Source organism: Enoplosus armatus, chromosome 13 (genome assembly GCF_043641665.1).
Source record: "Enoplosus armatus isolate fEnoArm2 chromosome 13, fEnoArm2.hap1, whole genome shotgun sequence".
NCBI classification, from domain to species: Eukaryota; Metazoa; Chordata; class Actinopteri; order Centrarchiformes; family Enoplosidae; genus Enoplosus; species Enoplosus armatus.
Window position 1 is genome coordinate 17,928,872 of NC_092192.1, and position 27,093 is coordinate 17,955,964.

The window sequence follows — 27,093 nt, forward strand, 5'->3', positions numbered from 1 at the left end:
CTATGAGGCATCAGCCTTTGGAGCTTCTTTCCGTCCATTCTTTAGGGATGGCGAATCTGATGTCTTCACTGTCTTCCGAGGAGGACTCACCGGTTCACTGGCGAGCTCATGTAGCGATGGCTCTTTATACATCGCAACTGTGGGACAAAGATAGAAGCTGTTGGTTAATAATTAAGGAGGTGATTAATAACTAAGATAAACTGGTTTGAATTGTGCTAAGGTGACACAAAGGACACAAACCCTCTATAACTTTAGGCAGGAAGTGTGCAGCTCCTTTGGTCTTCTTCACCCGGTTGCCCTTCATGATCTGGCCGTCACGGTTGATACCGATATACCAGGAGCGGCCAGACTGGGTCTGGCGATAGAGCATGGAGGAGTATGTAACGTAGTAGTTCTCAAACACACTCTCCTTGAACTTACACTCCGGAGTGAAGTGCTCCTGAAAATAAATATGGAAAAGGGGAAAGGGGTAGAGGTGCATTCATATTAGCAAACAAAGCCAGAGAAGGAACATAATGTGCAAATGTCATGAGAAACTCTTAATATTTTTATCTTTGACTCTTTGAACATGAACTCCAGTGCATGTAAGCACACACTTGAAAAATAAAAATACATGGACACAAGCAGTGAAATACAGTAATTAGGTGACTGTTCCCTGAGGGAAAGGATGGATAGAATTATATCTGGACTTGTGTTTCTTTGAAAGTATGAACATCCTGCTCCTTTGGGACCAGTAAGACAAGGATGCATACATGGAGAAATAGCATCAACATCTCTGCCGAACATAACACATTCCCAAAGGTAAAGGGCTGAGAAGATGAAAAGCACTAACATACCAATATGATATCAAATTCATTCTCTACACATACATTACGCACTTTACATATAAATGACTCATTCTGACATTAAACTTTAGTGACTGCTTCAGAGGCATCCCAAGCTCAGAAAACCAACTTGCCGAGTCTAAAATGGACAAGATACTAGAAAATGGGTTCAGTCTTGTCAATGTGTAGGTTGATGTTTCTGAACAAAATCCCCCAAAAGAACAGAATTTGGAATCATTGTTTCTGCAGTATGCATATCCTCATGTATTTGCTATGTATCATGTAAGTGGTCTTAGAGTATCATATGCTATTGGTCTGTTCATAGTTAAAATAGTGGCTTAAGTGAATACTTTGATAGCCCGGCTATCAGTCTTCGTGCGTTGCTTCTTATAAGAGAAGCTGTATTTGATCCCATTTGACATCCGTTTATTGAGCTCACCATGTAACATGTATTTAAACTTTAAGCACAGCCATAAGAGGCATTAGCACAGTGGTTCCCAACATGGGGATCAGAACCCCTCCAAAGGGTCACAAGGTAAATCAGAGGGGTCAAAGTCATTAATGGGATAGAAAAGAACAAGAATCCAAAGTTAACACTAATTTATTTTTTTTGTGAAATATTTAATAGTTTTACATATTTCACTCTCAAACATTTGTTCAAATGATACAATCTGTGAAGTTTAGAGGAGACAGACAAAATGTTCTTTGTTTATTTAATTGGCAACAACTTTTCGATTAATTGGTAGTTTCAGCTTCCACGGTTTCCACGGTGGAAAAAGTATCAAAGAAAAGTGGGAAGCAAAAAAAACTGTTCGCTGGAACTGCTCACAACTTGTAGACACGTAACACACTGCTTTAACTTTCACAATCCAAAAAGATTGGGCGCCAATACATTAGTCAGTTTTGGAAATGTGGAAACAATAGTAAAAAGAGAATTATCCCTTCATACTGGCTACTGTCATGTTCTGTCTATTGTCTGTGATTGGCTAAATCTGAATAGACATTACAAAATCAAATTACTTGGATCAAATCAACAGCATAGCCAGTCGTTGAAAATGATAATGTTCCAGCAGCACTTCCCCTCCCCCTCTGTCCTCAACATAAGGACCACTGAACCCTGCATAATGTTGACTGGTGATATTAACCAATAGCGACAGATATACATCTCTCTTAGTCCCCATCAGGGTCTCGACAGGGTCCTTCCCCTGTCAGAGAGCAAAGCCAATCTGCTGGATTGATTAAGTGAGAGCAGCAGGGCAGAAATGGCTGAGTGGAGAATTTCTCTGAGACTCAGGACGACTGAAGAGGGCCAAAGGATCACAACTTGGCATAGACAAGCTTTAATAAAGAGCCAAAAGTAGATTGAGAAGGTATAAGAGACCTCCAGTTTCACACTTATCACAGATCATCACCTTTCTCCTTCACAGGGAAGCATCATCCTTTAGCTGAGAAGGCAATTCAGGACTGTGCACCCTTTCTCTGTCCACTCCTGCCCTGCTGCTCCACCACAGTTTATGCCCTTTTAACTGCTGTCTTCCCACCATTAAAAAACCAGGCCCCTACCCTTAACTCAACAAACTCTCCCACTGCCACCACCACCACATCGCAGGGCTATTTTGAGATACTCTGACAGGTTTGATATCTTCTGCTGTGCTAACACAAAAGGGGATGGGATCGATAGATGATCTGCTTCATTCATTATTAATCAGGCCAGAGGTGGAAAGAGCGGGAGACAGAAGGGGAAAGGTAGGAGAGACAGGAAAGAGAGCAGAAGATAACTCAGAGAGGACAGAGGGGCTGCTGGGTAATGAAGGAGATTAAGAAGAGAGAAAGGGAGAGGCCTGCTTCTTTGCATCTCCCCCAGGACCAAAACAGGAATGCTGGGCTGACGAGGGCTTTCATCCCACACCCCACGATCTGACACTCGTGTCCCTCTGGAAAGAGAACCCATCACTCCAACAAAATACCCTTCAGTTCAACCTCTGAAATGACACCAGAGGTAACCCCTCTCCCAAGTCATCCTATAATTACCCTTCATAATCAGTCCCCTGAAATTAGCCTAATGATAGAACCCACATCTTCTGTATTTCATTCAAGTAGTCTCCAAAGGTCTGGAGAAAAAAAATCACACTGAGAGAGCAGACAAGACAATGAAATAAATGTCCTGAAAATTCAAAGACAGGCCTAAAAAGTGAATTCTCACTTTTTGGCCTACAACAATATGCCTGTCCCTGACTACAAATATGCTGCTATAATTATCCCCAACTCTGAAACTCACCTTGAGGTAACCTCCAGACCTCAGGAGAACTACAGAGACCACCCAGGGTGTACTGACTGAACATATCACTCAAACCACCAGATTTACCTGCGCAGATGAATAATTGTTGCAGAAGTGTTGAGGGTTGCACATTTTCAAGAGTGATGGGGGGAATATGTCCTTCTAAATGGTGGGTGCCCAGTCTAGAAATTAGATAAAAACCTCTTTCTTCAACCGTGACTCATTGAGAGACTTGGGTAGGTTCCCTTTCCATGTGTCTCAAGCCAAAAATGAATTTAAATGAAAGCAGACGAGAAAGGTAATATGTAGCATCCGTGCTGAGAATCCCCAAGATGGGAAGAACCTTTTTATGATGCAGAGCAGCGTCCCGACCCCCAACCCCCCCCCCCCCCCCCCAACCCCCCGCCCACACACACCACCTCCTTCCTCATCCCTCGTGTCTGATTACATCGATTCTACCTGCTTCAGGGAGCTTAACTCTCCATGCCACCATACACTGGGACTGCACTTACCACCAAATAAGGACAGTGAAGTACTAATAATACACACACATAGGGCAGAGTTCCCTAAATCTGACTTAACGTCTTTCCCTTGCATATAATTAGGATATAAGAACAGTTATGACTAAAAAGATAGTGAGGCCATGAATAATATTTAATATCTTGTTTACTTTCATTTCGTCATGCATGCACAAGCATGAAATCAGAGCTAATGCCCCTGAAAATGAAGCTCCACTTCTGGAATTCAAAACATGTTTTTGCATTTCTGACATGCAATTATTTGCAGTCCCCTATTTAGACAGCAGGTGTCAGAGTGTCATGCGGGCTTCTTGCATCTATTGACTGTCCCATCAGCTCCCAGTATAATCTATGGCAAACTGTGAAATCTGCCCAGCTGCAGTAATCTCACCATATTTCCACAGTACTGCATCACTGCTGCAGCAACCCACTCACATGACAACGTGAAATGTCGAGCTCATTCACAACGACCCTCTGTTACATACACACATGCACATAATCTGTGCTTGTGTGAGTGTATGCAATGCAGGACGCCACCAGCAGGGCATGTTGCTGATATTGTTGTTGTCGAGACAGATGTAGATGCACTATGACACGCCACGTTACGTAAGTCAATAGGGCATAGATGTGCTTATTAAGAGGGCTTTATAGAGGATGAGACTGGCAGTTAGTACTGTCTACCACCACACGTGTATGGTCTGCCTGTAATGCTTTATGATGGCCCAGGGAGGCATGATGCTTGGATGACAAGAACAGAGTGGGCAATAACGTGCAAGGACTCAGGCCTCTGCAGTGTTGACTGACAGCTGGAAGGCTCTTGTCAATATAATGTAGCTGAGAGAGAAGGAGTGGTAGCTGACATTCCCTCTTTGACCCTCGACAGAGGCTCCACGCTGCCTGCCTTTATCGGAAATCACCTTTTAATTTTCTGGGTAAGATAGGACACAAAAGGTGGTGGTTCATTAGGAATCATCATCACCACCAAAGGTATTTCAACTCACAAGGACTACATTCTAATATATCCCTGAGACAATTTTGGAAGGAGAGCACTGGTACAAGGTGTATCACGAGTCAATCAGAAAGAATAGGTTTTGCCTTCCCTAAGTGCTCATAATTGGCTGCCTGGCAAAGTGTCTGTCTTTATCATTGCATTTCTGCACTTCTCTCACATCTCACATCTCTTCTCTCTTGTTCTGGCCAATTATTCTCTCCGCTACTTTTTCTAATGTCCGCATTTTATCCTGTCCTGTGATAAAAGCGATGCTATCTTGCAGCTGGTGTTGTCCTGCATCTCAATGCAATCCTCCCATAAAAAGAATAGAAAGGACATAGCTTTTCATCAATAGGTCTCACGCTCTTTATCTTCGTTTCTTTAATGCAGTAAAGGCCCCTATACACTGTGTGATTGTGTGTTGTCCCAGGCGAGAGTTGACAACTGTGAGAAAAATGTGGTGAAATCTTTTATCAATCCAAAAAGGCGGTCCTAGATTTCAGTGTAGGACGTGTCCACAACGGTCGATTTAGAGCTTTGGTGACCAAAGACAGCCTGCAGCCAAATTCTCACAATGTGACTGCTGCTGCTGAAACCTGTATAAAAACCATCCAATATGAATAAGGCATGCCAGTGTTAGGGCCAAAGCGTGATTTTTGACTTGCTGCATTTTGACTTGCTTGTAGTGCAGATGGGTGACAGGACTTGATGACATGCCTCTCCTTCTTTACATATTTCTATGGATTCTAGGTAGGGATGTCCCGTTCAAGTTTTTTTGGCTCCGATCCTGATCCGAGTCTTGACTGTTGATTAAATATGTATCTGACTCACTGAAATAACAGCTATAGCCTACTAAATCTCCATATGAACGCCCCCCTCATGTGGCATTAATGACCTCGTAAGTGGACATTTTCTGAAAGCTGAGTTCACAATTTGTGAAGTGTTTGCTGATGTGTTATAAGTTAGAATAGTGTAATTTTAGTCGTATAGAGTTTTTTTGCTGAATTTTATATATATGTCTTTGTGATATTCCCTATGCCTTTGCATTTCCTGCATTGCGTCACCCGCTCGCTAGCTTGTTAAATTGTTAGCCTTGGTGGACGAGGAGTCTTTTGGTGTCCATGTTCTCACGACTTAACCACTTGAACGCCAAGCATATCGTGTACACGACTTCCCATGTCGTAACCACGAGCTCACGAGTTCCATTTGAAAGAAAGAGACAACAGACACGTTTAAGTTTGGCCTGCCATCAACTTACTCACGGAATGAACGTTAATTACCTGCCGCTGGTGACGTTTGTCATTTTGACCAGTGAAAGCGATGGAAAGCACTGGCTAAAAATGTTTTCTACACTGCTCTGTGCTACTTAGAAAGAGGGAGGAGAGATCAAATATTTGATTCGATAGTGAATTCATGTATTTTGCCAACCTCTCTGTCTGAACTTAGAGTCACTCACTGGTGTGGACAAATAATGTTTAACATCATGCACTCCAACTGTCACTTATAGTTGATGTGCAGCTGAATATTAGCACTGTAGAGAAGGCTGTGGTAAAGCAGAGTAAAGACAGGATTGGAATTCGGCTTTATTTCAGCTTTTACCGATCCTTTAAAATATGTCCCAATGGACACCTCTAACAGTAGCCATTCAGCGACCAACCAGACATGCCTCAAAATTGATATTTTACAGTCTGACTCAGATTGCAACAAAGATTTTAGTTGTGTATAGGCACATTTTTAAAATGTGTGTACTAAACACCTGCATGAAGGCACCAGATATTTACAATAACAGGCAAAGCGCACGTCTAAATCTTGATTGGCACAAAAACTTTCTGTGAAAACTTTCTGTGAAAACTTGCCTGTCAACAGTCATGTCAGCCTCCTTCAACACAAGCCCTCTCTCTCTCTCTCTCTCTCTCTCTCTCTCTCTCTCTGTCTATGAGGAGTTTTCCAGAGCACATAGATTATAAAATGGGGCACGAATGAGCCAAGCTCTATTTTTACATCAGGAACAGCCATTTCCTGTTGTCACCTACAGGTAGTGAGGCTGAGATTTATGTCTGAGACGAGGCAGCAGTGGACTTGTTAAAGAGCCTGGCCCCACCACCTGACCACTACATGTGTGTGCAGGGGGGTGGGGGTGGGGCATAAGAGAGGGATTCACGGAAAAACCGCAAGTTATTCAGACAAAAACTACATAATTACCACCAGTAAGAAGCAGAAGATGCAGTAAATGCAAGGAGATGAGAAAATTGCTGTAAAGAAGCGACTAGTCACTCTGTCAGTCACCTCGGCTCTTCTGAGAGTGACAGTGATGAGCTTATTTATCGTAAATGAAAACATTCCTCGTCCTTGTCACGCGCTCTCTTTGCATGCTATTTAAATGTAAAAGCAAATATGAACGCAAAGATATGTGTAAAGGGCCATATCGTGCCACCTCCCTCCTACAACAACAAATTAGTACATCAGATACACCATTGACAATAACATGGGGTCGTAAAATCAAACATGCATGATATTACACAAGACGACAGCTGTTCTATTGTACAGCACCTATATCCACTCATTCTTGTAACTGTATGTGTGTGTATGTACGTGTGTGAGAGAGAGGAAATTCTCTGAAAGAGATCGACTGGTGCTGAGGAAATCCCTGCTGCTCTCTGTTCACAGAGGCAAGGCACCAAGGTCTATTGCATGCTAATCAGGGGCTCAAAAGATAATAGGAGACAGTGTATTTACCATAATTCAAGATTTAACTCTCGCATGTACAGATGATGCTCTCCCCTTTACACCTCATATACATAAAACCACTCTTGCATTCACTGCTTTCACATATAATTTCCCGCACATTCTGTTGAAATGAACACACAGATAGCCGCTGAAGAGAAATATAAACAACATATTTATAGAGGGCTCTCACATGAATGACGGCAGTTTGACGTTATTTTTACACAAGTGTCCAGTAAACTGTGCAATAATAGCCTGGTCACTGCTATTTATAGCAGCACATGTATAACTTCTATTACTATTGTGCTGTTATCTTATAAAGAACTAAATAGATAACAATGGCAGCCACAATAAGGTGTAAATAGTCAATTTCCCATAATAGCCATGTATTATTAACCATGTGGCTATGGTTCATGTGTTACCAGTGTTATGAGCACTGTCTAGGGTGCTGAAAACACTCTTAACTGACACTAACGCTGTCTAGGGTGCTGATCAAACTGCTTGCCCTGAAAGATTCACCAGCTGCCTTTTTTCTTTGATAATAAAAATGTATGGTTTTACACAATGGTAAGTGTTTTTGGCAATATTATCATGTTAAAGCAATGTTACAAGCACTGTCCAAGGTGCTGATCAGACTGTGTGCCCTAAAATGGTCTCTAGTACTGTCCAAGTCACTGATTAAACTAGCACTGTCCAGTGAGTCCACATTCACGCTCAATCTTAAAACTGACTCTGGCCAATGTCTGCTGCTAATACAGCAGCCTATCTCTTGATTTGAAGTTGCAGATTTTGTCTTGCAGTAAGTTAACTGAATACATCTCTCATTTGCAACTATACTGAATGAAGCCCGTAAGGTTGATTGGTTGAAACCCCTTTGACACTTTATTAGACATAATTGAAAGGATACTTAAGAGCTAATGAAGTGCTTTGCAGCATTGACTAAATTAGACAAAACAAGTTGCGACAGTAACACTCTGAGTATTGCACAAGATTTCCCCATTTTTCTTTTCACCCTCTTGCTGCTGCTTAACATATTTATGTTTCCTACCTTTTGTAATATGGATTGAAAAGTAATCTGGTTTAATGTATGGTAATGTAATAAATCAATCAATCGCACCATTCTTTTTTTTATCTGCAGCTGATTACTGATTGCATTTTTCTCTTTGTCTGCTGTCTTATGTATGTCATGCATTAGTTGATTACTAACTGCAGAACTTGATCACAGTCATTATGTCAACATGCTTGCAAGCATTCAATCTTGATTGGCCTGTAAGTACCTGGCATCTTAGTCACATTTGGAGTGAGTGAAACTGGAAACCATTAAGTAAAAGTGTAAAAAGGTTATGGGGCTGTAAAAGGTGCAAAAGTACTGATCTAAACAAAACAAAAACAGCATAACATGCATACTCTCCACATTCCCACCTGCCCTGGACCGTTCTTGCACTCAAGAGACTCCCTGTCTTCCCAATACTAATTGGAATACTCATGCAGGTAGTTGAACAGGTTGTCACCCCATGTCTCACTGCCCACCTCTCTGTGTCTCACCTTTCCCTCTCAAATATTCATGCACACTTAAACATACACACAACTACTCCTTTTTCTATTAGCCTCTGAAAATCCTTAACTGTGGCACTGGGTTAGGGGGCTTGTTTTCATCTTTTTTTGTTTGACAGGATAGAGAATTTACTGCCATTTATTATGCATACACAACTACACACACAAGTACATGCATTACATACTGTATAACTTATGTTAAGATGGTACAATACTGTACTCAGTAGTTTATGACACTTACTTACAGTCCTTACACTGTATGCTCAGATCCAACTGACAGACAGCTGAACCTCAAAATCCAAAATGACAGCAGATGATAAAGCCCTGATTGGTATCGCCCCCTCTTGAATTCCATGTCAGTAATAGCTTCTCTATTGTGCAGATATCAGGGCCATGCACAACAAGACATGAAGCTCGTATCCCAACCAGGACACTTACATTACTAGACCAAACCAGAGCAATCACATTTAGGCTTTCTCAGATATGTAATCAAATGGAAATTAGTTTCCTCCATGTACACGACTGGTCTGTAGAGCATACTTACCGAGGTATAGAGGTATCCTTCACTATTCATGGCAAGATATAACCCTGTCTTTGCCCCCTGGATTGCCACAATCCGCAGTCCCACCGGAATTAAGTTGAACTGTGCTAAAATGGAGAATAAAGTAGGAGAGATAGGGCACGACAAAGAGAGAAAAAAAGAGGAAGTCAGAGAATATTGTGATATCAAACTAGGATAGTGTATAGTGTTTCTGTCTTCAGTGTATTAGGCTGAACGGCTGCCGTGTCACTGCCGCATGCTATATCTCTCTTAAGCCCAAATGCTTTGACCTCTCAGAGTTTATGTTTATGTAAACACAACACCATGTCACCTTCACTGTACTTTACACTGCCTCTAAACCTGGATGATAATGGAGGCGTCCTGCCACACCAAATGGAGCTTAGAGCAAAGACAGTGAATTGTGGATAGATAGATACAGCATCTGGGTTGATTAAATAAAAGACTGCCACGTTCAAACTACACTCTGAAAAGGGGCCCATGTCTGAGTCTGGAAGGTCAAATAGGCAAAGAAATTATACTGAAAACCAAATTGAGACTGCTAAAGGTCAGGATGAACATTCACATCATCTCAATGTGGCACTACAGTATCTCATATAGAAGCACTTTAAACTCAGGCTTTCTGTGGTTTATAAACACTGAGTTGCAGATCTAATCAAAATCAGGCTTTTAAGGATGAACACATATGCCAGGCATTTCTGCATATGAGCAAGGACACATTAAATTGCCATGGTTTGACAGGCAGTTTGATGTGATGCTCCTCCCTATTAAAAGACAAAAATAACAGTACAAATTTAACAGATGAGCTGACAAAATCCCAACTTTTTCCTTGACTTGTCAGCCACAGGGCCCCTATAGCACAGTGTGACTCCTACAGTGGTTCTGTTCAGCTCAGTGCGTACAGTACAGCACTAACTTTGCCAAAGTTGGAGATTTGGCTACCAATAAGGGTATGAGCTGTTTCATACCTGAGCTGTATGATGGTGAAAACTGCAGGTGTTACTTGCATTAAGTACTGTATGGCTTCTACCCAGTTCCTCTAGTGGTGCTAGAGACTAGACCATGGATAATTTCATTAAAATTACACAAAACAACCACAAGAAAAGACATGTAGGCTATAGGCAGAGACACAGACACACACTCACAAAATGAGCTGCTTTCATCCCTTGTGCTGTCCATGGTGCCGTCAGGCTGCATCTGCAGGTAGTATCCATGTTGGCTGTATAGCCGGGTAACAATGCCCTTCAGCTGTGGCTCTGCAAGGGAGCACAGGAAAACAACATCGTATGAGACAGGTGCCACGGCCGGAGGTCGAGAGCACAGAAATGACATTCACTGATTTACAGAACCTGAAAAAGGAAAGGGTTAGTCAAATATGTCAGAGTTTACAGGCACTAACCGCGGAGGAGTTTTACTGTGTGCAATATTTAAAGTTAGAACATGGTTTATGTATAATATTTAAAATGTTGAACTCGTTTTTTTAAAGTTTAACTATTGGTATTTTGGTATTGACATTCATGGTCCCCATAGGATCAATCCTAATGAATCTGGAATCAAGTCAAAATGTATTTTTTCCCCAATACTAGCCACAAAACTAATAACATTACCATAATCCTTAATTGTAGTTTAGTGTTAATTAGCAAATTTTAGCATGCTACCACACTAAACTAAGACGGTGACAACATTAAACATTACTAAATATCAGCATATTAAGATCGTTATTGTGAGCATGTTGCCATGCTGAGGCTACCATTTAGCTCAAAGCACATAGAGCTGCTAGCATGGCTTTAGCTTTACTCTATCATACCATCATGCAATGTCTAAGTGGTCTAGAAACATTACATACAAGACTTTAGGTTCTGCTCCTTCATTTCCAGTATATAAATAACAAAAGCACAAGCTGCCTCACTACGTATTTTCTTGTATTGACTCATTTGAAAACTTCAGAGTCACGTGAAAGGCCTATTGGGCACCCAGTGTATCGACTTTAGGGAGTTTTACCAGGAGGGAAGATGCCTGGCAGAGCAGATGATGATTGATCTCTGACATCATTACCTTAATAAAGGAACACTTGTCCAACCTTAAAACCCTTCACAGTACTACAAAAGAATACAGCTATTCATGTTGTATATTTCTTTTGAGAAGTTACAGATGTCTCTCTAGAGGAGAGAAAATATTCAGCAGAAAAAAAGGAGTTTAGGCTTTGATTATTCAATAACAATTTCTTAGTTAATTAGTGAATTGCCCAGGGTATAGTTGTGGACTAATTCACGCAACACTGGGAATTTATAACACACAATGAATCTGATATTCTATAGCATTCAACTAACTGATGAAGAAAATGTATGTATAGCTTAAGCTAACGCATCAGTCCACTGTCTTGCTACCAGTGGTATTTTTAGAAGGAGCTGGGGCCATCAGAGGATGAGAGAGTTAGCCTGTCTCCCACTAAATAAAAGATATATAATCAAGGGGGCCGGGTGGTGGAGGAGAGGACGGAGGGTGAATAGAGAGGCTGAATGTTTCATGAGTGGAGTCCCCGCAGCCTACTTTGCGTTCATTTAAGAAACAGACAGAATATTTGCAGCAGCTCTCAGACATCACCAGTGCTCCCCTCAATTACACGAGCCGCTCTCTGCGGCGAAATCTTAAGTTGTCTCCTGAGTTCAACACCTCGCTGCCTCGGCCAGGCTGCTCCCAACAGCAAGGAGAACCCTGCAGGTCCCCTGATTCAGAGTAAAGCTCAGCCATTTAGTCTGGTCGGTGAACTGACCAGTCTCCTTTAGTGCAGCTTTAATAAGGGAGATGAAACATGGATGAAGGAGCAGCTCATGACGGAGCCTCTGGAGGACTGAGGGCCATGTGGGAGTCCCCCCTTCTGCTTAACCTCGCCCATGCCCTCTCACACACTCCCCAGGGAAGATAGGGCACTCTTAAAGTCTTCTTCAGACCAGCACAGGGAGCAAGAAAGTGGCAGAAGATGGAGGGATGAGATCTGTGGGACAATTTCCCAAAGGAAGTGTGCCAAGGTTGACGCATCAGTGCAACTGTGACCTACTCCCATTGTTAAATGCTAGCATCTGCAGCACTCCCCGTCCTCTCTGTTTCAAAGCTGCTTGTCAAAACATTTCAGTGTCTCTACTCCTGCAATTTCTTCTTCTTTTCACCCCTTTTCCATTCCACATCCTTTGAGTTATGTACGCTTTCATCCCACCTAATAACTTCATACATCATCCAATCAGAGGAGGGAAGCCGTTCATTACTTGTCCCCACAGATGCAAAACAGAGAGATGAGAGAGAGCGAGTGAAAAAGAAAGGCAAATGGGAGGATCAGGGAGGAGAGCAGTGAGCAGAGGGACGGCAGGGGAGCAGAGAGAGTGAGATGACACTGTCATTTCATTAAGAGTGACGGCTGTATGTGCCAGAGAAAAAGCACATTTAGGAAGGAATTCAATAGACAGCTTGTGCAATATGGCTGCAATCAAAACTCCCATGCTTGGTGTCAGGGGCCCTAAAACTAATGTTTCACTTAGAAGAGCTGGCTCCAACTTCAAAACCCTCATTCTCCAACACCAACGCACAATAAATTCTGATCCAGTGTAATGAAAGCATGCTCCCAGCAAAAAACATAACAGTTCTGTTTTACTGCAGCTGCATTAGAGATTCATAGATGATAAAACGAAAAACAGCTCCAGTGGACTCCACTTGGCACTTTATTACCATACAAATATTGCAACTTTGAACTATTTCTGCCCAAAGTCATATTTTCTGAGCTCTAGAAGTCAGTGTGCCTTTATTATATTATTCTGGTGATTTGGACATAAAGGACGTGCTCTCATGTTTTGCTACTGAGACTAAATTACCAAGTTGTTGAAGAAGTTGCAGACATTTAGAACTTGGAGGTACATGTCAATACGTGTCCGTAATAAGGTTTTACAACCTTCTATTGGAAGGAGTCACAAATAAGGCTCATCAAACTGCTTTTGTATTTTCTGTCATGACATGACATACACGGCTGTGTTTCCCACGTACAACATGTAGTCTTAACTTTCTTGACTTGATTTTCCTACAGATTTGCTGAAAGACTGAGTGTGCAACTGACAGCAGTAGTTGTAGAAATATTGCAGTAGTAGAAATACTACTACTACTAGTTAGCAAGTAGTTTACAGTTGACCAGTCACAGTGTTTGGGGCAAATGTACACACTCCCTGCCGCTATTTACTTATTCTGTCTCTCTGTCTCTACCTCTGCAGCATCTGCTACAGCCTCTCCAAGCTAATGTTAAGCTAGCAGTTTAAACAGCTCTGAACCAAAGTCTCGGCCATCAGTGAAGGTGGTAACAACGTAACTGTGGTTATGAATTTGCCCGTCAGATGTTATATCCAGGCATTAAAACGGGTGGGGTGATGAACATGATGTCACCTCGTAATTTGGGGGCGGAGTGTCCCAGGTTACGTCATAGGTTTTGCACATCAACAGATGATGATGATAAAGATGACTACATGTAATGTACAAACTCAAAAAAGTGGATTTAAATTAAGTTAGGCTTTAAATGTATGCTAGTGTCTATTGTAAAATTCTAGAGCTCTTCTGGCTCTAATAGTTAAGTGCTAAAAGGCTTTTAACAACATGCAAATGAACAAAACTGTGCATAATCACAACACTGACTCGACTCAGTGTCATCAAATAGCAGAGCTGCACTACATCCCCATGCGTATTCTGCCAACTGCTCCCCCTCTCACTGTCTTGACAGCATCTGTGTCTGCATAATGTGTGCACACACACACACACACACACACACACACACACACACTTTTTTTGCCATTGTTGTTAATGTTGCAGTATGTTGGCTTTAGGAGTGAATACATCAAGGCTTCAACAAACATGTCACATTGTTGCGTAAGAAACACGCCCGTTTCATCCAAATACAAGAGAGAGCACAAACACACATCTGTTTTAAAGGTTGGAAAATACATATCTGTTCTATAAACAAGACCCAGTACTGAAGATCTGCGAGGATATTTTCTCCTCCTTCACAAAATGCACAGGCATTACTCATTTTGAAAGTAGTCAATGTAAAATAATTAACAATGCTTTCTATTTACATGTAGAATGTTTTATAACGGATACTTGAATAGTATGTGGCTCGTGGTGTCTCCATATATGGAATTGAATGGAACACATCTTTTTTTTTTTTTTTACCTTTGAATCTGCTGCAGGGAATAAATGAAAGAGGTACTCGAGAGATTTTGTATTGCGTTTCAATAAAGAAACTCGCAAGAGACAGATTTAAAAAAAAAGAATGGCCGAAATGGAAGCAGCAGACACAGAGATATCCCTGACTTTTAGTCCCTTGTATGGCTGAAGCTCCAAAAACACTGGGACCTACCTTTCCCATGATGCAGCTGGATAGCATCTTTCATTACACCTTCCCTGCCTCCTAAATCCTAAAAGGGTAAACTTCGGAAAGCTCCCTCCAGAGCCACAGAAGACATTATGCAAGTGTTTTCACAAACCTGAGTAGTGACTGTAAAATTGCTGGAGTGTTTTTTTTGTCCAAGCCACATAAGAGCGAGCGCACATTACTAGGCAAGCCAACTTTCTTTCCCCTTCATAAGCCCCGGAGAAGTACACTGACAGATAGTGACACACTGTGACAGCAGTCTACCTCTGGTTGGATTAGCAAAGCACACAGAGTTGTTTACATGAGGAAAAAGCCTGTGTTTGTATCATGAGGATGTGTAGTGTGCACATGTAGTCTCTAACGCTCCACAGGGGTAAACAGAGAAGAAGATAACTCGGGGAGCTACTGACGCAAAGGTCATGTTTAGTGATTTGGGTATGTTAGGGCATACTTGTATTCAAACAGTAAGAGCATATTTTATATGGCAGGGAGCCAAAAGCAATCATAGTTTTGTAAGAGTATAACCCAAACAAATGTAATGTTTGCTAGTAACTTTTCAGATTAACATTTCACATAAAAAAAACATATACTTCAAAACCAAAATGCCTTGTTAAAGATTGAATCAGTGGCTCCCAACAGTTTTGGCTTGTGACCCCTTAAAAAACGCAGTGTCTAGTTATCAGAGGTCTATGAGTTGTTAGCTGTTCCATTTAAATAATTTACAGGCACAAAGAGGTAAAACTCTCCAATATTTTACAACAAAAGCAAAGATTAGGCAAAATTCCTAAAAATGACTTAAAATGTATGTAGCAAAACGTTCTTCTTTCGTACCCCATAATCACCTCATGACCCTTCAGATTTATCTTGTGAAAGTGGCCATTATAATTTCTCAGAGTCCAACGTGACATATTCAAATTGCTTGTTTTTATCTGACTTACAGTCCGAAACCTGAGGATGTTCTATTTACTATCAGGACTGGAAACAGAACGTTTGGCATTTTTTCTTGACAAATGACTGAAGCGATTTATCGATGATCAAAATAGTTGCAGATTTTCTGTCGATCCAGTAATCGATTTATCGACTAATTGTTTCAACTGTAGTGTAAAACAGTGTATGCCTCATATTAAATGCCTAACCATTCAGAAGAGCCCTGGTGATTTGACATTCATGTGACACAACAGTGTGAGAATGAGGTCACCCTGAGGGGTTGAAAGTGAAGCCATGGTTCAAGATGGCCTTTTTTTTTTTTTTTTTTTGCATGAATGTGAAAAGGGAGAAAATGCATCCAAGGACTCATGATCAAAAAGGGAGTAGCTTGACATTGAACGTGTGGTGGGAAATTAAGCTTGTTGTTTTCAGGGTGGAGGATGGGAGGTTTAACTTCAACTCAGAGGAACAGCTCATGCTAAATATTCTACTGTGAGCAAAGTCTTTTTCTCAAGGTGTTCAGTAATCAACCATGACCATACAGTAAATGGATCAGCACTTAGTGAAAAATCTCCTCTCTTGAGCCAATTGAGACGGCTCATAATCAAAATGAATCCTGCCATATGTATCTTATCAGGTGTCCTCTAGTTAAAAGAACAGCAGGGACTGCACACAATCTGTCAGGGTGAGCACACCTGCATCTGCCTCGCAGTTCTTTCACCAGCTCTGCCAGACGTACAACCTGCGGCCTCGACCGCCCTGGGTATTTCCCCGTGGAGAGGAGTTGCGCGACTGCATTCATCACCCCTGGGACACGTGTGGGCTTGAGTGACAGAAAACATTCGCTGATCCAGGTCAGTGGAGTGTGGGTCAAAGCGAGCTCCCTGTCTGTTTATGTACATCAGCGCACAGGTGTTGTCAGCGCACTCGACAACATGTTGACTCATCAGCAGGCCCTCTTCCAAGTGACCTCTCCACACATGGACGGAAATATGGCTTGCAGCGTGTAGAGAGATTGCCTTAAGGGACGTGGCTTTAAAAGATACTGTATGTGCTGCAAGTCAAAGTCAAATGTATATAATAATGAGGCCAAAATGCTTCAATATACATTTTATTGCAGGCATTGTATGTGGAACTGGTAATGTAATTCTGTGTAACAAGAAGTACATATTAAAGTGAACTTAAACCAAACACTAGTCACATGGTTGATGCATACGTATTGTGGTTCATTTATGTTGATAAGCAGTTTCTTGAGACAGAGGTGAACAGATTATTAAGTGTTTCAAGTTTTGTAGAAGTGGGAGAGATAATAGTCATAAGAGCATTTTGTTTATTAAATTGGGTTTGCATCTAATCCCAGCAGTGAGCACTGCACGGTCTACACAGGGATGCCCCTCATCAATTTACATTCGGCACTGATAATCATTTTCAAAATCACCTGGGGGAGACTGGAGTGTTATAGTGCAGCCATTCACACCGCAATTACGTGTGTATCTGTATAAATGAGGTCAATGCACATAAGAACCCAAGGTAATCACTTCATGCATCACGGCTGCCATCAAGGACACTTAAAGCCTTCTCTGTAATGTAATTGCTCTGAAAAATAAGTAGTGGTTGAGGTTTATCGCTAATCAGCGTAGTGTATGGGCTCGTTGCTGGTTATCATTACACTAATGTATTTATCTGGCTTGATTTGAGCTCAGTATGTCGCTTGCTGATCTCCCTGTAGCCGAGCTCCCCTTGATAAGGTTGGAGGTAATTACTGGGGGCCTGCATGGCTGAGCAGCCAAGGGCATTTCTTCTTCTGCTCTGACCGAAGCAAACAACAGGGGTTTTCCTTGGCTTATATTTGCAGGAGTTCCTGACTCTCCCCTCCCTGCTCATCATGCTCTCTTTTACTTTCAGCTGCTCTCTCTATACCTCTCCCTCTCACCCCTTGTGTATGCATGCATACATGCACACACTGTATGTGCATGTGTACTGCATATATGCAAGAAAGAGGGAGTCTGTCTCTTGTGTAGTGTTTGATTCTGCTTCTAATAAAAGGAGAACTTGGTTCCTGCTTTTTTTTTTTTGCTTTTCTAAACTGGGCCATGAGCTCTACAGTGCCGCTAGTAATTATCAACCTTGTGGGAAGATAGAGGGGGAGAGAAGGAGAGGAGCAAGGGAGGAATGAAGCCATGAAAACTAGTTAACAACATGGAGGCAAGACTGAGGAGTGCTCTGTGTTTGTCCAGAAATAAAAGAGGGAAGGATAGCAAGAGCAAGAGAAAAAGGGCAGTGATGGAGCGATAGTGCGATACAAAGATACAGAGTGTGACAAGCGTGAGAGGTAGGGAGAGGAGATAGGGGAAGACAGGTTGAAAAAGGATGTTGTAGAAGAGGAAGAAGAGGGATAGCAGGACGGGGGCGAGGTTAAAGGACGAATAGGAACGAATGAGGTGTATCACGTCACCTGCAACTCCAACAATGGCCTCTTAATTTAAATTCGAGGCTTCATAAATCATTCTGTGTGACAATGGCAGCAGTTCACATAAGTAAGACGGAGTTATTGTTGCTTATTAATGGTGCTGACAAGAGCCTGTCAAACACAAGCAGAAGCAAATAGGACTCACACTGCTTCCCTGACACACGTTCAATATTCACATATGTGCTTCATTAGCATTATGACAGGGACATATCAGTGACGGTTAACAACATGCTCAGCGCAGGAGATGCAGTGTGAGGTGGTGCAGCTGCATACTGCGGCCTCATAGCTTCATCAATAACATCATGGCATCAAATTTTATGACTTCTTAAATCTTCCACTTACTCGATGGTGCTTTCACATGAGCCACGTAGGCACTAACAGCTCCCCAACACACCTCACCTGTCCTTTTCCCCATGGACCCTCCAGCAAGGACACAAATAGGCACTTTAATATATGCAGAACAAACAAACACAAACATTCGTCTGCACTCCCACAGGGGTCCAGACCTCTGTCAGATCGTGTGGTGATCACACGGGTAAACAAAACAACTAAGCTAAACAGCACGGTGATGGACAACAAAGGATTCACAATTTGAACTAGCATTTGCGTGCTGAAACACGTTGATATAGTCCTTACACCATGTGCTTTTTCCCACGCAGAAGAAGAAGAAACCATGAGTAGAGACGTTTTAAGAGCCGCTTGGCATGAGAGGAGGGAATCCATCGTATGCTTCAGCAAAAACATTGTCTGAGATTAAGTTATTATTAACTTATTACTATTAACCCACACAGTTTTGATACTCACAAAATAAGCTTGAGAAAATGAATATACAGTACACATAACTGCTCTCTCTACTATTAATATAACGATACTCATGTATACTCAAAAAGAAAATCTATATTAGCATCACTTTTTCATTGTTGTCTGTCCCACCACTCAACTCGCCCACCAAACAGCACATAAAAATTATGTTCCAAGTGTCGCAGTACAGTGTTGCCTCTTTAATGACATATGTCCAAGATGTTCTGCTTTGTAAACCAAGTGGAAAACAAGGCAGAACCTAGAACCTAGACCCAAGTTGAGTTTAGGGGAAGCTCCAGGTTACGGGTTGTGAAGTTCCCATCGTGGAAAATAACTATATGTGACTACAAAATACTTAAAACCTGGCGCTCATTAATTGGGAACATATTTAAATAGCAAGAATGTGGTATGATGTACTTCTCTTCCAAGAGAAGGTGATTACTGGTATAAATAAGATTAAATATGATGGACACAAACAGCTTTTTACATGCTGTTTTAACACTGGTTATGGGTAATAACACTGATAAACTGGATTCTGCCAATTTGAACACTGTCATAGTAACTTGTTAATGTGCGTACTGTCTGTACAGGTGTACACACAGACATATCTTTTTGGTGTCTTACCAGCGTGCATCCTGGTGTTCTTGCAGCACACCTCCCACCCATGCCCCCTCTGCCTCTCACGTTCTCTCTAGCTCTCCTTCTCCTTGTCTTCTCATCATTACCTCTATAGGTGTCCTCCATCCTCCCTGTCTTTCTCTTGTTAGAGGTAAATTCAGTCTGTCCTTGTCGGCTTTAATCAAAGCACCCACAGATTCGATTTAGTAGGTATGTGTGGGAGGTTAAGGTGGTGTCTTCAGGACGAGAGGAAACAAAAGGGTGTTCTTTGTACACACATCCCTCCGCCGTCTCACTTTGAATAATTCTTAAGGCCATTGTCAACATCCTTTTCTACAACTCAGTATCTTTTCACATGCCAGCTCCTCCAACTGCAATAATACTCAGAGAAGTCTCACTGATGCCCTCATGTTCATTGACTTTATTTGCTGAATGTCTAAAGAGCATTTGCAACCTAGAGACATAAAATTAAATAAACCATCAAAATTGAAATAAATGCAGAAATAAATCCCTTAATCTCTAATGTGTTTTTACTTTATGTTAAGACATGCTAAAACCTTAGAGCTAAAAACTTTGTTGTTTCATTGTGGTTTAATCTGATGTGATCTTGGACTCTTGGAGTTTAAGGGATGACCTCGACCTTCTTCTACGCATGAACAGCTGCATCCCCATCCTTTGGGATCAGGAACATTTGGTACCAGATATTTAAGATCTCCCTGATGAAACAAGGGTCGTTCAAAACTGGAAATCCCCAGAAATTGGATGACCTCGACAGCAATCAACCACTAATCTTTTGTTTTTCTCGTCTAGATGCAGACAAACAGAAAGCTGTTGCTGTATGTTAATCCCTCAAATTGTGATTAGGGCTGGATGTCTTTTTCAATACTAGTGCTGTTACAATAACCTAGTTTTGGTACTGAATGCAAAAGGATACTTTTTTCAATACCTTACTGAGAAATACAAAGTTCAGAAATGTTAACAAGAACTTCATTTGTCACATGCACATGTAGGATGTGCAGTGAAATGAAAAATTATGATGTCTACGTGTACTTAAGTATGTGTTTGAGATGATGGATATGTGGAACTTAATGGGGGGTGGGCTGGTGAGATCAGTGTTCACAAGCCTGATGGCATGAGGAAAGAAACTCTGTCTCAGAGGTGCCTGCCTGACCGCAACAGCTAGAACAGTCCGTTGTTGGGGTGGTAAGGATCCTTTATGATCCTACGGGCTCTGGTTCTGCACCTCTTGATGGACGAGTCCTGCAGGAAAGGGAGTGTAGTTCCAGTAGTGCCTTCAACCAAACGCCACTCAGGGCACCTTATAGCGTGGCCTCTGATTGGACAGACCACCTCTTTACGTCTGTCATGACTACCACTTCCTGTGCAATTCTTTGTTTATACTCTGGCAGCAGGAAAATGGCTGCATGATCCGATTTGCCAAACGGAGGGAGAGAAACATCCTTGTAGCCTCTCTTGAATGATGTATAGCAGCAGTCCGGAGTTCTTTCCCCTCTGGTGGCACACTTAACATGTTAATGGAAGTTAGGCATGAGGTTCCACCTGTTGAAGTCCCCAGCCACCACCATAGCCGCGTCAGGATTTGTAGACTGCTGTGATGATAACTGAGCTGAACTCCCGGGGAAAGTAGAATGGACAGCATGAAACTGACAGATGCTCCAGGTTCGACAAGCAGGGGTTGTACCAGTTGTTGTTAGTCATGAAGCAAACCCCTTCACCCTTGGATTTACCAGACTCTCCTGTTCTATGTGCATGGGAAAGAAGGAGGATGCTGGGAAGAGGTGGCCGGTGGGTTTAAGCTCTCAGTCTGTTCTGGATGCCGCTCCATTTTCCTGGATGTTTTCTCCTTTGTTTCCCCGGAGGTGCGTCTCTACTGTTGTTATGATTTGCATGTATGATCTCTTTCGGTCAGACTTTGTTTTCAACAAAAGTCTATATCTACTGTACAGGAGTGTGTTTCGATCATAGGATGTTACTACCAATGTGTTTGTAGCAAAAATTATATTAAAAATAAACACAATTACTAAAAAACTGGACTCTGCGGAGCTACCACAATGGTGACATGGCGGCGCCATTCAAGAATATTTCACTATAATGTCAAGTCCTTATGATTAAGTAAGCAACAATACAAAGTTAAAAACATCCTTGTTTATTATTTATTAAAAGTTTAACACTCAAAAGCTTAGCTTCATCAGAACTGTGTGGGTGTGATCAGATTTGATTGACAGTGTGCAGCCCATTGCTCACAATAAGAGGCTGATTGAGAAAATATGTATAACCTAACCACGCATGGTAGTCAGGATATGACCCCCACCTCCCTACGATGTAAGCACTTCCGATGCTAAAAAAACTCAAAACGTTTATGGCATAACAAATAAGTAGCGTCTAAATGTAATTTCCAGAAGACAGGGCTCTATATTCAAGCGTCTGCAAGCAGCCAACTTTAACTAAAACACCTGCAACATTCATTAAATAGAAGATAAATGCGCAGCGTTCAATTAAAAACAACCTACTTTCTAGACAGATTATTAAGCAAGAGCAGAACTTCCTGTCTGAAGGAAGCTGTTTTGCAGTGACAGTTAATATCCCACCCCATGGCTTCCCATCTCGTGTTCTTCTCCACACGCTACCTCTATGTCGGGCTGATTCACAGCTCTTTTCAGTCCCACCCACCTTCCCTTTAATCTCCACTGCCATCTCTTCCTGTATTTTTGATTACCTCTTTATCTGTGTCCTCCCCCATCATTGCCACCCACCTCTGCCTTTTTGATACAATTTTCTCTGACATCAGTAATATCTTGACTTTTCTCTGTTTACCTCCGCAGACTCGCCCTCCCTCTCTGTCTCTTTTCTCCCTGTCTCTCTCTCTGACCCCTGTCACAGTCAGTAAAGTTCTGATGAGAAGCTACCTAACACTGCATTGTCTGATCAGGTGTTGTTGAGTAAGCGAGTTTGCGGCCCTGATCTCTTGGGGTCAGCTTAATGCTATCCTCTGCTGGATCTCTCCTTGTAACCTGGTCCGCTGCTCGCCAGCCGGGGCCTACATTTGTGCTCCAACTGTCGACTTTCCCGCTCGGATGCTTACTCCCACAACATACTACAGTGCTCCTCCATGCCAAACGGCCCACTCAATGCTACAAGATGTCTAGGTCTGCACTATATTTGTATGCATTAGTTTCTAATGACTCAGCTAATAGTGTTGCTATTTTTAATGCATATTTGTATTTATACTATTTGTATTTGTATTTGTATCCAGATAGTTGTTAAAATTAGTATTTCTTTGTATCACATATCTTTATGTATATGCTAATATTGTGAACTTACTAAAGGTACTAAAGGTGATACACAGGGCAAGCAGCTCAATATCCCTCCCTTTTCAAGTCAGATTCCACCTTGAACAAACTAAGAGGGTGATTATTGATTAATCGCTATACATTAATGACCTGAATTGATCTGAAAGGAGGGCAGCCATGCAGATCACTGACAGTGGGAGAGTTTTTTTCCATAGCACTTGAAGGGGATCTCTTGTAAAGTAAGGGACTGTACAGGACACCTAGAGGAGGAGGATGAAGAGGGGAGAGGCAGGTAAAGTCAGGCAGATTCTGTGGTTTGTCACGGATCTCCTCCAGTGTGAGCTTTGTGCCAACCACGTGTATAAGCAGCAGGGTTTATGTCCGTCCCTATCATTTCAGTAGCCCCTTGCTTTTTGGCAGTAATAAATATAGCTTATGTGTGCCGGTGTGATGCTAATATGACAGCTGAAAGAAATTCTCCTCTAAAAAAACACGGCTGGCAGAGAATCTACAAACGAGACAAAAGATATGCACTTGTGTTTCATAAATGTGGAAGCGTAATCTCTAAGCCTTTTTCCAACCCACAGAACTTTTTAGTATATATGTATGTATATATGTATACACGCAGCATATATGTGGTCAAAGTCTTTTAGACAACACTGTATGAAGGTCAGTAGCTTAAGAAGCTGGTTTTTATTTCCTCTCAATTTGAAACTTGTGTTTAAACTGTGGTGGGTATTGCTTTCGTAGCCAGTAGGTGGCAACATTAACAGGTCTACATCTACAAGTCTAGCAGGTTGGCATCTGTCGAGCAGATCTGAGAGTGATAAATTAGCTCCCCCTTGTGGCGAAACTATTTGCCACAAGGGGGAGGTATTTGGTACTGCTTGGGTTACTGTGCCAGAGTCTGTAGTCTGTACAGTCCCGACTGACTTTCTGATGCTGGTTCAGCAGAAGACATACATACATACATACATTTTATACTGTGGCAGTTAATGTTGTTGTGGGAGTGCGTTAAGTTATTTATGTGTGGCTCTATATGGCAGTGGTGGTCTGTCTGTTGGTCCAGACTGAAATATCTCAACCATTGGATGGATTGTCCATGAAAGTTTGTACATTCCTGGTCCCCAGAGGATGAATCCTAATGACTTTGCTGATCCCCTGACTTTTCATCTCGTGCCATTATCAGCTTTAAGTTTCAATTTGCTCTATACTTTGGTTAATACCAAATACCTACTAAACTAATAAGTCTTGTCTTATTTTTTCCTTTAATTTGTAAAAAAAAAAGAAAAAAAGAAAAAGAGGGCATAAGAATGCAATCCATATAGACTCTTTCTGAACATTAAGAACCACGAGAACAACCAAAGCTCTTCTTGTCTCCACACAGGATGTATGCTCAGACCCACAAGCACAACATAAGCACTCACAAATAGTAGAACCCAAATGATCCTTAAATCACTACAAACCCCAAAAATGAATGAAAGTCATAGCTCAAATAGCAAATGAAGTATCTCAGGACAAACCAAGACACTGATTCTCATGGAACCATAATGATAATAACTGTAACTGTCTGTGAGCATAGAGCCTTTTCATTCATGCCCACAATCAGTGCCTTTGCCACTGCAACACCAGACAAACATCTGGTATTATTATGTAAACAACTTACAGCCAGTTTAATACAAAACAGGGATTGTCCAGGCTACCCAGAACAGATGCAAAACAATGGTTCCAATACACTTTTTCTAAGAAATAAAGCTGAATTACTACAGCATTATGTCACATTTGCTAAGTCAAAAAATTGGGGCGTTGTGTTAGCGACGACTTATTTTCATCCCCAGACAAATTCAGGTGGTTTGAATTTTAAGCTTTCTTCAGTTTTCAGAATAAATACTGTACAGTGTCTTATCTGCAGTACATCGGTCTTTCGGCCATGCGGTTGACTTCAAAGTTTTTGAATTACAATGCTGTTTGAAGCATAGTAGACATATGTGAACAGAGTGGTGCAGAATAAAATGAAAGTCCTCATCAAGCACAAAGCTCTGCTCATCGCTCATCACTCTCACGTTCAATCTGCTTAGATGCAGTTTTTAGCTCCGGGTGGGGGTGGGGGGGTTCCCCAATCAGCCATGAAAGAATGTTCTGCAACATTTCTGTAATATGCATAATTGAACTTAAGCATACTACACTTACTAATTGTGCATGAATAAGGCAAAACATTTCTCAGTCATGAATTAAATAATTCAGCGGTCTAGCAGTCACACCGAAGGAAAGAGAAATACTGCACAAATAAATGAAGAAATTACATTATCCTCTCTCCTGACTTAATGCAGTGGTGCATTTAGAAAAAAAGCAATTGTGGAGATAAGTACACATGGGTTTACATATTAAGGAATCAAACACAAAAAAACACACTGCACTCGCTAGCACATCAAGAAGATTGTATAATTTTAAATCTACTAATTTGTGTTGTAGCACATTTTGCTTTTCCATTGACAAGCTGCAGAGAGAAGGTGATGTTGGCAACACATCACATCATTCTCCATTCAGAGCCTCAGTGTTGAAGTTCTGCTTTCAGTACATCAGAGAACCTGACAGAGTTACCCAGCACAGGAAATCTTTTACCCAGATTTGTCTGTGTTGCAGGTGTGGATGTCAAGACAGCATTACTGTTAGATTTAACTTTGAAATGTTTACATACATGAAGCTGATGAGACACTGTGCTGTAGGCCAGTCCACCACAATCAATCGTTTAATTGTTTAATAGTTTTGTTATTATTTTAATCACAAATCTTACTCAATAGTAGTTGGTTCATCCAAACAGCATCCGTTGAATTATAAATGTTAATTTATTATTTTTCTCCGTTTTGTGCTTGTGTGAGTGTGTTGGTGTGGATGTGTGTCCCTCACTGCATGCTGCATAAATTCAATCAATAAATTCAAAACAGAAATCTTAAGACTGGTCAGCATGACGGTAGATTTGTGTGTGTGTGTGTGTGTGTGCACATCTGTTAACATTTCAAGTTTGTTAACCAGTCATTTCCCCATTGCACGATACATACAACTTATGTATGTACTGTATGCATCGTGTGTATGTGGTAATTGGTAACTACAAATTCTGCTGCATCTGGACAAAATGTGTACCGTTGCGTTGAATTCCACAATCTGCAGATGTGCAGAACACTAGAGAGAGTACTTTAGTTTGCATAAAACTGCTGATTGTTTTTTTTAGCTAATTTCACAATTTATTGTTCCTGCAGGTCTCTGCATAATTGTATATTTGGGAATGCAAAAGCTCCATGAGATGTTTGAAAAGTCATTTCAGCTGAGTTTTGGATTTATTCAACAACTTGTCTTACTTTGCAGAGCAGCAGCTACCATTGGTCAGTGTATCAAACAGATGAAGCTACAAGAGGTGGCTGCCCTGAAAACCACTGCTCATGTGGAACTATTAGCTTTTATGAACTGTGATGGCTACAGATATTAAGCAGATAACTTTTAACTGTGAATCTGTGGTAAACATTAAAAAAGATGATCAGCCGTTTCAAATGCACACGAGATAAAAAAAAGAACTGAATAATACGAAAAAGCAGGTTTTTGAAATTGATTTAAATTGACTCTAAACTGAAATACATTCAGTTTGAAAGCTTGACATTATGACAACAAATTTAATTATTCAGTTATATAATGTAGATACATTTTGCATTTAATTCATTGTGAAAATGTAAAACTCATGTGCTCCATTTTCAGTTATTTCATACAAATTACACATACACATACACATACATACATATATTCAGCTTTCATTTCGAGCCAAATATCCCAACATGTGAGCGAGAAAAGGAAGAAGCAGAGCAGATGAAAATGATAGCAGTGACTCACCCGGTCTTTTTTCGTTTCGACCTTTTCGACCCCCGCATAGTCGTACTTTGGAGATCAGGACCAGGATCTGTTTCTGGCACAAGGACTTGTTGCTCTTTGGACAGGGCTTGCGCTTGTTGGCTACCGGTCGGTTGGCTTGGTCGTCCTTGACCGCCCGTTTTTGTCTAATGAGAGAGCTGGCGAGAGCTGCCATCTTCCCCCCCTCTCACCTTTGGGAGGGGGGTGTCTTCCTTCC

General features: G+C 41.4%; 1 protein-coding gene across 2 annotated transcripts; it reads right to left on the reverse strand.

Moving 5' to 3' along the window:
* fgf11b (fibroblast growth factor 11b) lies at nucleotides 1–27,051 on the reverse strand. Of its 2 annotated transcripts, XM_070916914.1 has the most exons (7): nucleotides 26,859–27,051; nucleotides 24,003–24,036; nucleotides 16,501–16,514; nucleotides 10,594–10,704; nucleotides 9,434–9,537; nucleotides 241–439; nucleotides 1–137 (listed from the first exon to the last, which is right to left on the reverse strand). In XM_070916914.1, exons 1-7 carry the CDS (start codon nucleotides 27,049–27,051, stop codon nucleotides 1–3), a joined length of 792 nt encoding a protein of 263 aa, XP_070773015.1. The 2 variants fall into 2 exon arrangements, with proteins under 2 accessions (XP_070773015.1, XP_070773017.1); XM_070916916.1 differs by lacking the exons at nucleotides 16,501–16,514; nucleotides 24,003–24,036.
* Nucleotides 27,052–27,093: the final 42 nt, after the last annotated feature.

Excerpts from the sequence above, each read along its gene's own strand:
- fgf11b (XM_070916914.1), bottom strand. The coding sequence starts at position 27,051 with ATGGCAGCTCTCGCCAGCTCTCTCATTAGACAAAAACGGGCGGTCAAG. Across the intron at positions 24,037-26,858 it reads TCGAAACGAAAAAAGACCGG|ACAGACCACCACTGCCATAT; the intron begins GTGAGTCACTGC and ends CTGGACCAACAG. Across the intron at positions 440-9,433 it reads AAGGATACCTCTATACCTCG|GAGCACTTCACTCCGGAGTG; the intron begins GTAAGTATGCTC and ends ATTTATTTTCAG.